The sequence below is a fragment of the Charadrius vociferus genome, unplaced genomic scaffold (assembly GCF_000708025.1).
Source record: "Charadrius vociferus isolate BGI_N301 unplaced genomic scaffold, ASM70802v2 scaffold824, whole genome shotgun sequence".
NCBI lineage: Eukaryota > Metazoa > Chordata > Aves > Charadriiformes > Charadriidae > Charadrius > Charadrius vociferus.
Genome location: NW_009647956.1, coordinates 198,374 through 209,633, shown reverse-complemented (window position 1 = coordinate 209,633; position 11,260 = coordinate 198,374). Strand labels below are relative to the sequence as shown.

Genomic DNA, 11,260 nt, shown 5'->3' with positions numbered 1-11,260 from the left:
CCCTGCTCTGGCGGGGGGGGTTGGACTAGGTGATCTCAAGAGGTCCCTTCCAACCCTGACCATTCTGTGACTCTGTGAAATAGTATCTTCTTTCTAGATAGCAGGCAAGCCTTCGGTGTCATAAAGGTCCCACGTGCTATTGTAAGTGACCCACGTTATTAACCGATTTCTCCACCAACATAATGGACACATCACAACCTCCACCTGAGCAGATCTTTGGCACAGTCCAGCCTGCACTGGCTAAAGCAGAATTTCACTAGATCCTTCCCTACGCACCGCTAACACAGTTCCCTTGCATCATGTAGACAGGACAAACAGCATTCAGAATTTGAGGTGGGTTTGTTTGGGTTGTTTTGGTTTTTTTTTCCCATTCTGTACAACACTGGAGGACAAATAGCTGATCAGTTATCTCTTTCATCTATAATTAATTGTGAGTTTATCAAGCAAACTACTACAGCCATTTAAAATAACTCAGATTTCTCTTTGGGTTTGGAGCAAATATAATGCTTTTGAATATCTCTGGATTATTTCTAAGTTTACGTTTCTGCACTTGCAATGTTTCTCATATATTGCTTTTTTTTTTTTTTTTTTGTTCTTCAAAAGGCTAATATTTAAACTCCAGGTAAAATTACTGACATCTTTTCAGAACCAATTTCATTCATTAATTTGGGCACTTTTGGAAGGTGATCAAGCAAACCAGCTATTTTAGATGCTTACAGTTAGCCAAGGCCAACATAACTTTCTCTTTGGATGGAGAGACTACGCAAGCAGGTAGGCTCCCAGAGGGCTCTTAGTGGGAACATGCCTTGGACACATCTCTGCAGCAGCAGAGCACACCACAGAAACTCAGCATCCAGCTCCGGTGCTACCACTCTCATGGCAGCTCTGAAGCCTTTCATCCTTGGCCGCCTTTGTCTTTGAAATTTTAAAGACATCAGACTTTCCAGAAAATAATGTCACACTTTGGCCCCCTTTCCTTGCAGCAGCTATTAGTAACATCATACTTTAATCGGAGGCTGTGTCATTCAACTTCCAGAACAACGGGCAATTACCCACGTGGCCCCCCACCTTGAAAGCAGGATAGGAGTTTATCTACTAGAAGAAAAGCGATCCAACAAGCACTGTAATTTATAGAGGGGCAAGTTCAAAGTGCACATGCTTTGAGACACCAAGAGCAAACTTCTTCCCCCTTTATTTATATCGCTGTGCTGCAGCAGATCATCCTCCACCTCATCCTCCACCGACACGGGGGAAGCAGCTGTCCCCAGCACCGAGGGAGGCGAGGCCATTCTGCACAGTGTCTCCCTGGCTTTTTGCTCAGGGAGTGCCTGATCTGGCAGAGCCTCGGCAAGGAGCAGAGGGCTGCCAGGGAGCAGGTCTCCTCTCACCAGCAGGGGACACAGGAGAATAACACGAAGAAAGGCTCTGCACAGGGTGTAGTCACCCTGCAGAAACCTATGTTGGAGGGAGTCACGCGCTCCAATCCCACCATGGATTAAGTAGGCACAGGCAATCATCCTCAGACATCAGCTGCACGAGACGCCCACAGTCAGGCACAAGACTGTCTCCCAGCCAGGACAGAAGTCTTTGTCCTTGCACATGAGTTCTCAAAATTTCTTTTTAGACGCTTTGTTTATATGCAGCTTGGGACCTGTGGCAGGTTTTGATGTCCTTCAACAGGGCATGCATGCAACGAGCTACTCCTGACTGGGCTGCTAACCCCTACTCAACCCCTAAAGCTGCCCAGCCCTTTGGAAACACATCCCGGCAGGATGAGGGCTGCTCTACCACCAGCAGTGACAAGCACCAACAAGCTAGCAGGTGGCATGGCCACAGCGTGATTGCTCTAATGGGCTACAAGTCCAGAGAGGTTTCAGCCCCCAAGTGTTAGAGCTGAGAGGTGGATGCACTATTGTGTCCTGCAGTGCTGCACTGAGGCTCCTCTCCTCTTGGAAAGAACAAGCCCTGCAGCCCAGTTTTGACATGGGCAATGGCTCATGAGGTCCATCACCAGCTAAGTGACAGACAGGCCTGCTGGGCAGCAGCTCAATCACCAGCAGATGTTCAGCCTTCAGCCTTTCATTCTTCCAGCATAGACAAAAGGTGCTTGGAAAACACTTTTAGCTCAGCCTCAGGCATATCTCCCACAGATGGTCAGAGTTCAGAGTACTTATTTGAAGAAAAAGCATCTAGCCCTAAGTTCCTTCTCAATCTCTCCTTAAACACACAAGGCTGACCCATGGCAAAGAGACCTTCCAGCCCACAAATGCCTCTGTATATTCAGCTTGCCTAAGGCTTTGGACAAGACCTCTGAGACCTCTTAAGATCTCTGTTTGTTGTAATCAAAAACTGTAAGAGGCAAAACTTAAGGAAGGACTGTAAATAAAACAGTAAATAAACAAAAACTGCAGTCTCTGTTCTCTAGAATTCCATGCAAGTAAACTGTATCAGAACAAGAGGGCTTACGTTTCACAGATCTGGTAATATTTCTCATCCTGAATGCCATCTTGAATAGGTACATTCACGCTGTAATAGCGGCCTTTCCCCAGGCCAACATCTGTCACATCCCCAGTGCCTGAAACACAGAAACACCCCATGGTTAATTACGAGGGAAAGGGGATCAGCTGCAAGAGAAATGTGTGGGATGCCTCAGGTGAGAGCAGAGAGCCAGGACGTTTGGCATTCTTATGAAGTACACTTGCCACAACCAATAAAGGAAGGGTTGGATGGACCTGGTTCTCATCCTCTGACCAATTCTGTTACACAGCTTTCAAGGGCTGCAGGTGGCTGCCCAGTAGTGACTCTGCCCAGAGCTTAGCCAAAACCAGAAAGGGGCAAGTGCCAAATGTAGTTCACTCCTCTTCCCTTCTCCTGGGTCACCAGGAAAGTCAGCAAAAAAGCTCTGCTGGACAGAAGGGATGGGACTTGGGACTTGCCTTTGCTGGGGCCTCATCAGTGATGCGTGAACTAAATTAGCACAAACCTCACAAGTTCAACTTGCCTGGGAAAAATCCTGGCGAAAACTTGTGCAGAGAAACAGTCATGACTTTCGAGGTGAAACTAAAGGCATCTTCAACTCCTAGTGGAAAGGGAAAAGAAAGCTTTCGTGCATCATCCATATAAACGACAGAGTCTAAACACACAAACGAGCCACTTGATAAACACGGGGCAGCAGGAACAGAATGAACAAAGCAGAAAACCAGATGTGGCTCCATAAATCCATCCTTAATCAACAGAGACCTGAAGTCAACTGCAGCAAAGGTCACAACTGAAATGATTTTGGTAGATCTCATGCTAATCAGCACTGAATGGATCTCAATACCTCAGGTAAGCACCCATGTTAGCAGCACTTGCCTGCACTGCCTGGCCTGCACAGCTGGGGGAGGGAGATGCGCAGGGATGCCTTGGCCAGAGCTTGCCTATGATTAGAACCAGAACTACCCCTCTCTCTTTTTCTCAGCGCTGCTGCGGTTCAACACGTCTTTTCTTTTCCTTAAAGACACATTAAAATAGTGGGGGTGGGAAGGGAAAAAGAAGTGACAGGAAACTTAACAGAAACCAAATGCAGGAAGAAAATGGAGCAAAATGAAACACACCATAAAATTTAGGAGAGCAGGACACGTTAAATGGTGTTGAAATAAAGTCCCTGAAGGAGAGAGCAGTTTCAGCATGGCCAGCTCTAGTTTTATAGTGTCAAGCCGCCTTTTAAAAGCACCACTTACTACTGATGGCTTCCCTCTTGCAGTGGTGGCATTAAACACTGTCAGTAGCTGTTCTGCCGGGGTGGGAGACAAGGGACTGCGGGAAGTCCTTGCTGGAGAGGCCCTGGCAGAGGGGATTACTGGAAGAGGAACATGCTGTTTGTTGCTTTAGGTACAAGGCTGCTGCCCAGACCCTAAAGAGAGGTCTGATGAGCAGCACAGGGCAAATCCATAATGCAGGACAAGGCAGAAACGGATTGAGGGAACTTGTACTGAAAGGAGGTAAAGCCCTACTGCCCTGACAAGCCTTGACTTCTCCCATTCCTTCCCCTGAGTCTGTGCATCTGTGCAGTTTGCAGCCTGCCCTGCATCTTACCATCGCCATGATGCAAATCCAAATCAATATAAAGGACACGGTCAAATTTCTGGCGCAGCCGCAGGATCCCCAAGACAGCGTCGTTCAGGTAACAGAAGCCAGAAGCTTCATCTCTGTGAAAACAATGTCCGTAAGGTTAAACATGACCACTGCAGTCGCCACTGATCTCAGCATTGTCACTTTTACTTTGCAAGTCTCCACCTTGCAGAGGGGTAGAGGAGGGTGAAGAGTCCAGCCAAGGCCCGGTAGCAACCAAGGGATGGGTCAGGAGCAGCTCAAAGCATGGCTGGGAAGCACAGCCTGCTTGTGCCAATCACTTCCCAACCCTGGGCTTGCTGGCAGTTGGCAAAGCATCAGCTGGCTCCGCTGCAGAGAGGCCCTGACCCATGATGGGCTTGACAAGGTACCTCTGACCATCCCACTGTTGCACAAATAAAATGCTAGCGTTCTGCACCTGAGATAGTTTAAAGAAGTTCAGAGCCACTCGACTCTAACCCACTCTCTGCTGTACCTCTCCTCTCCCTCTGCAGCAAGAGGATGGGCCCCGGGACAGTCCCGCTTGGCCATTTTCCTGCAAGTCCTGGACAGGCACAGGCAGGCAGCCACTCCATCCCTGCAGGATGTCACAGCTCCCAGAAAGGTGTGACAGTGAAAGGCAGGTCCAAGGCAATCACAACACTCTACTGCTGTGTTCCAAAGCCCTGGGTTATGAAGATTAAGCCTCTCCCCAAAGCAACACTCTCCTGTCCTCCCCAGAAAAATGCAAACAGGATGCCCCACACACAGTCCCTCACAATACAGCTCCTGGGCTCAGCCAGAAGACAGCCCCAGCAGCTGAACACAGGACAGATACAGCACGGAAAGATTTACGCCTGACATACATCAGGACGCAGCTTCCATATCGCTGGCATCAAAGGAACAAGGAAGTTTCTTATTCCCTGCTCCAGACTTGCTTCGAAGTCAAGTCCCCATCACCACTTGGCACTAGCCCATATGTATTCTTAGGTCAGCCCCAGATAGCTGATTTAAACCAAAGCTTTATACTTTGCAACAGGAGTGTCCAAAACCCTCTTCCCCAGGCTCAAACGACTCCAGTATCTAAGATGTGCCTCTTGGAAATGCTTCTTGCCTTTCAGCCACAGCATTCAGCTCACTTTCCCTGACACTCCCCTGCTCAGCAAACAGCTGGAAATGATGAGGAGCAAGCATGGGGTGGCAGAACTGCACTCGCTCTCACTCCCTGCAAACATCATGGAGCACAGATGCTTCCCAGTGACTCTGTTCATTTACAGCGATGCTGAGAACTGGGATGTTAGCAGGTATCCTGGGAATCTTCCTTATCTGTGATTACACACTGTACTCCTCCCCTCCTTCCCAGCCTGCAAGGAAGCAAAGTGAACTGTCATGTCTTGGGGACTCTCTCTGTGCTGTAACACACGATCTCTTTCAAACTCAAGGCCAAGCAGAGCAGGACACCAGCTTGGACCAACGTTGATCAGTGTCAGAGCTGCAGCTCAGGGTCAGTACTTGGGATTTCCCCACACCCCCGATCCACACAGCAGAGCTTGGACTGTCACTGCTGGAAGGGAGGGCAGGGCTGGGTCAAGGAAAGGCACCGACTCAGCATCTTGCCCTCTGCCCCAAAGGCATACCCACTCTGGGAGCTTCAAAAGCCCCAGGTAACAGTGGTTACAATCCCTACCTTTACGACTCTGAAAGTAACCAAGACACCAAACAGCAGGTCTTTTTTGGTAAAAGGACGTGTATTTTGCTAGGACACGGGTCTGAGCACCAGGGACCTGGCAGTTGGGTGTCAGTCAGGCTGGACCTTCACACTGGACTGGCACCTACCACAGCTGCTGCCTACTCTGCGGCATCCCACCCAACCTCACTGGGGTGACTGGGAAAACTCCTTTGGGATCAATAAGTATTAAATGCCTTTTTTAAACAGACTGTTTGCTTCCCAGAACAGTGCTAATAGCACAGCTCAGTGGCAGCAACACTGCTAAGATTTCCTCTGTTACAGGCATTTTATAAACCACACAACCAAGATAGACCAGAAGATTTTTAAAAAGCTGTCCCTCCTGAGAAGAGCAAAAGGGCTCAGCTCAGCCAAGCTAAACTCTCTCCTTTCTCAGCAAGCTGTAGCTGAACTCATACTCAGCGAAGTGCTGACCAGGAAAAGGTTCCTGATGAGACAGTGTCATCGCTGGAGTGTGCATACCACTGTTACACCTCCAGAGTTTCTCTGCCAGGTCAGAAAAAGTCACTGGAGCAAAAAAAGAAACCTGTGCACTCATGTACAAGCTGTTAGGGTCAGACATGCAGTTCGTGCTAATTTCTGGGGCTCCCCAGGGAAACAGAACAGCACTGCAAAGGCCAGTTAGCTGGGGACAAGGAAGGGTGCTGTCTTGCCTGCATTTGCAGACAGGCCTCATGTTTTGGGAGATGGGGGACACAAGTTAAAATGAAACATACATACATGGAAAATGGGGAAGCCATGGAAACAAATTATTTTACCACTATAAAATCACAGGACTCAGGGACGAAATTCTTACTTCCTCTCCTGTTGTTCTGGAAGATCACACCTGACACTACAGCTCAGAGCAAACAGCCACCCAGAGACCATGGGGGAAACCTGAACTGTTTCAAACCTCTTATTAAGAAACCAAAAAACCCACACAAAACAATTTGGACAACATGTTGCCATGTTCTCATTCTCTTCTAAGTTGGGAGCGACACCAACTGTTTGCCTCTCCTCAGCCCTTCTTTATGGTCTTGCAAAATCAATTCTCAGTTGAACTCCCAGAGATAAACAAGTATCAATGGATGGTGGGACACCTCTGAAAACATCTGCTCCAGACCCGCACTGCAGCCCATGACAGCACCAGGACCAGGCAGTAACCAGCCTACTCTCAGGCCTCTGCCCTACACTCTGCTTCTTTCCTATCTACCTCCTGCCTTCCCTCACCCCTCTCACACCTTGCTCTCTCCTCCACCTGGATCGCCGCACCCTGAAGATTCGAAGGGAAGCTGGGAGCTAGGAGGCGGGGTTCAGACACCAGGTGAGAAAACACAAGGAAGAGATTGTTTTCTTACTTCTTTGCATGATGCCACCCTCCAGGCCAGTTAATTGCTACCTTGCACTTGCCATCCAGCAGGCACTGGGCTGCGGTGATGGTGGCTCCTCCCACGGCTGCCGCATACTCAAAGATCCCTTCAGTAGCTGGACAGTCATAACCTGCGGGCGAGAGTCCGTGTGTCAGACACAACAGGCCCTTTCCTGTGGCAGAAGCACATTCTCTTTGTTCTGAGCCCTCTCCCTCTTTAACCATCTCTCTGGCTTTCTGTTCCAGGCACAAAGAGCCACGACACAAAAGCCTCACAACAGGTATCAGGTTTGGACTCATACAGCAGATTTAGGGGGTGTAAGGCAGAAAAAAATTGTATTGATTTGTGTGGCAAGGTTTTTGTAGCAGGGGGAGCTGCAGGGGTGGCTTTTGTGAGAAGACCAGGAGCTGCACCCATGTCAGACAGAGATGGCTCCAAGACAGACGCACTGCTGGCCAAGGCTGAGCCCATCAGCAATGCTGGCAGCGCCTCTGTGATAACACACTGAAGGGTAAAAAAATCGCTGTGCAGCAGCTAGGAGAGAGAAGTGAGAATGTGTGAGAGGAACAACGCTTCAAAGACCAAGGTCAGTGAAGAAGGAGGGGGAGAAGGTGCTCCAGGTGCTGGAGCAGAGATTTCCCTGCAGCCTGTGGTGAAGACCATGGTGAGGCAGGCTGTCCACCTGCAGCCCACGGAGGTCCACGGTGGAACAGATATCCACCTGCAGCCCAGGGAGGTCCACAGTGCAGCAGGTGGGTGGCCAAAGGAGGCTGTGACGCCATGGAGAGCCTGCACTGGAGCAGGTTTCTGGCAGGACTTGTGACCCTCCCATGCTGGAGCAGGCTGTTCCTGAAGTACTGCAGCCTGTGGAAAGGACCCACATTGGAAAAATTGGTGGAGGACTGTCTCCTGTGGGAGGGACCCCACACTGGAGCAGGGGAAGAGTATGAGGAGGAAGGAGTAGCAGAGACAACGTGTGATGAACTGACCGCAAGCCCCATTCCCCACATCACTCAGGGGGGAGCAAAGAAGAGCTGAGAGTGAAAGTGAGTCTGGGAAGAAGGGTGGATGAGGGGAAAGCGGCTTTTAGTTTTGTTCTCAGTTATCACTGTCCTAGTCTGTTAATAATTGGCAATTAATTGAATTAATTTCCCTAGGTTGAGTCTGGTTTGTCTGTGATGGTAACCGGTAAGTGATCTCCCTGTCCTTATCTTGACCCACTATCTTTTCCACTGTATTTTCTCCCCTACCCCATTGAGGAGAGGAAGAGAGCAAGCACCTTGGTGGGCACCTAGCAGACAGCCAAGGTTAATCCACCACAAAAAAAAACCCAACAATCAAAATGTTTCCTTGCACTTGAATCATTCACAGATGGGTCTTGAACCAACTTTGATCTGTGTGCCTGGCTAGCCTGACCTACTGGTCCCTCATACCAGTCTTGGACAACCACTCTCAGCTCTCTGGCTACTCTACCAGGAAAGCCCTGACACAGTCACCGATGTATCTCCCCACTGAAAACAGACATTCACAAAAGAGACAGGCCTAGGTACGCTGCAGGTTTATAGGTAGGATATGATCTTCACCTATTCCTACAGCAGTCTCCCTGAAGCCGTTTCCCCAGCAAGGCCTGACCCCAGGGCTACTCCTCTGCCTGGAGACGGATCACCTTCGGAAATGTAAAGGGCAGATTCTAGGGGAGACTTGTGAGATCAGTGCAGAATCTGCACCACTGCTTCAGTGCTGGGTCACTCCTCATGTTCCCGAGACTAAGTCAGGAACAGCTACCTCCCCTGCTTTAACTACCACATTGCTCAGGCTGTCTTAACTCCCTCTGCTCAAGATGTAAGCAAAATCACCAAACAGAAGCTGCTCTGGCCCCTGCCTGTAGCTTCAGGCCATAGTTCACGTGTGCTCTCCACCACAGCAAGCCTGCAGCAGCCAGTCTCAGCTCTGTTCCAAGGGTGGAATATCACGGCCTTCTGACCGGCCTGAGATCTTCAAAGCAGCAGCAAAAGGCATCGGCTCCCGGTACGCAAGTGACAGGCTGAGCTGCAGGGCGCAGCAGCATGAGGCTGACAGTACCCTCTGCTGGCAAGAGTGAAAACACCAGCCTGACAGGTGTCTGCTGGCTGAGGGGGTCCAACAACACCGCATCACAGAGTGCTTCCCTCCACAAACAGCCCAGCAGCCCAAGCCTCTGTCTAACCTCAGCTCCAGCAAAAAGCAGCCTGGACTTGATACTCTGTTAATCTCTCTCTGAGGACACGCATCCTTACCCAGTCCATACTCCACGGACTCCGGATGGTCATCATCCCCCTCCTCGCTGACCTTCTGCAGGTGCTGCAGGTAGGCGTCTGTGTGGAAGCTCGCCATCTCCTCCATGGAGGCCACTTTTGGCTTGACTATCCTAGGCAGAGAGGAGGAAGGGAGCATGTCAGGACAAGAGGCTCCAGGGCCTGGCTGGAATGTCCAGCTTTAACCTCCTCAGACTAGGAGCCTCCTTTTTGCAGTTACTGTTGAAGAAGCAAACAAAACCACCTCCTCCTCTCACACCAGACTGTCACTTTGAGTGAGAAAGCCGCTCAGCTGAGCTGGAGTAGGCCTTTCCCCTAGCCTTGCACTATCTGCTGTGTCCACCCTGACAAGGAACACCTGCAGGTGCTGCCAACATTAATCTTTCCACTTTGCTTCAAGTTTTTTTGTTTTCTGTATGTTCTCCCAATTTGGGCAATCCCCAGCAGATCCAACATTCTGGTTACACACAGTGAAAATGTCCAGGCCCAGCCTAGCGCTGCGGCAGGATGCCAGCCTGCTGGATCGAGAGCTGAGCAGCACCTCTTACACACTCAACTCCACCGTCATTCAAAGCAGAGACCGTCTCTGTCCTCAGCAACTCGCACATCTCCTTTCCAGGGTTTGGGCGCTTTGCAATCTGCCTGAATAAATCTTGTGGCATGTTGAAGCCCTCTCCAAACCTCAGACTCTGGGGGTGCATGCAGGCAATGCAGTACAGCTCCACTGCTACAGGAAGAATGGAAGAAGCTCTCAACTCTAGGCTAGCCCAGGTGCTGAGCACTTCTCGCCCCATGCCAGGGCAAACAGCCCTTTGGGTCCACCTCAGGAATGGCACCTGCAGCCATTTCCCAAGCACATTCTACCAAAATGACCAGAAAAAAAAAAATCCTTCAAAAAAAGGCCCAATAGGACTTTCTGGCCCTGCTGACCCGGAGTGGGGGCTTTTTTTCACATTTTATGATTTGATTTTCCTTAGTGGGGGATTTTTTTAAGATTTTATGAGATGTTACATAAAAGAGGCTGAGCTAAACCTTTTCTTTCCCTTCAGAGCCCCCAGTGTCAAGAGCCTAATAAGGCAGGAGGGTTCTCACTCTTCCACCTCACACCTCATCTTGTCTTGTCTGGTAAACAGCACCAAGACCTCACAAAAAGTCTCACAAATCAATCACAACACGGCAAAACAATATGGTCCCTCTCAGCATCAGCACTGGCCAGTGGATTTGGAGTAGCACCAACAAGGATGGTTTCTACACCATCCCTTCTGCTCAGAGGCACGAGAGCAGCAGGTGACAGCGTGCTCTATGGAGAAAGCACATGGCAATTTGTACTCTATCGGACCAGGAAGGGTAACCATAAATTATACCTGCCATAATTACCATAATCTTGTCCATTTAGCAAAACAAGCAGACTTTCCTTAGATCCTAAAAATACACGCTGCGTGGGCTCCTACAATCACGCTGCCCGCAGGGACAGTATGAGACCTGCAGTTACCGAGTATCTTCCAAACCTCAGCAGAGAAGATACTCTCTTCACAGAAAATGGGAGCACTTACTTCATCTGGTCAAGTAAGGAATATGCTTCAATCAACGAATGTACCATACTGGCCTAAAAAAGAAGACGACGACCATGAGAGCAGCTCTAGTGCTGGTGACAGAAGCACAGCCGCCAGGGGCTAAATGACTTGCGGGGAAGGTGCAAGGGTGACCCCTCCCAGCAGCACAGATAAACCGACAGCAGCCTGAGCTGGGTCCTCGGAGCGGGGCTCACCCCGGAAGAG

General features: G+C 49.8%; 1 protein-coding gene across 1 annotated transcript in view; it reads right to left on the bottom strand.

Annotated features, from left to right (window-relative positions):
* The window catches only part of HDAC8 (histone deacetylase 8), a 43,315-nt gene extending 32,233 nt beyond the window's left edge, over positions 1–11,082 (bottom strand). Inside the window, exons 1-6 of the mRNA XM_009883438.1 lie at positions 11,036–11,082; positions 9,465–9,595; positions 7,177–7,318; positions 4,078–4,190; positions 3,002–3,079; positions 2,467–2,575 (exon numbers count right to left, since the gene is read on the bottom strand). Coding sequence (XP_009881740.1) covers positions 2,467–2,575; positions 3,002–3,079; positions 4,078–4,190; positions 7,177–7,318; positions 9,465–9,595; positions 11,036–11,082 — 620 coding nt within the window. The remainder of the gene's footprint in view (positions 1–2,466; positions 2,576–3,001; positions 3,080–4,077; positions 4,191–7,176; positions 7,319–9,464; positions 9,596–11,035) is intronic.
* Positions 11,083–11,260: the final 178 nt, after the last annotated feature.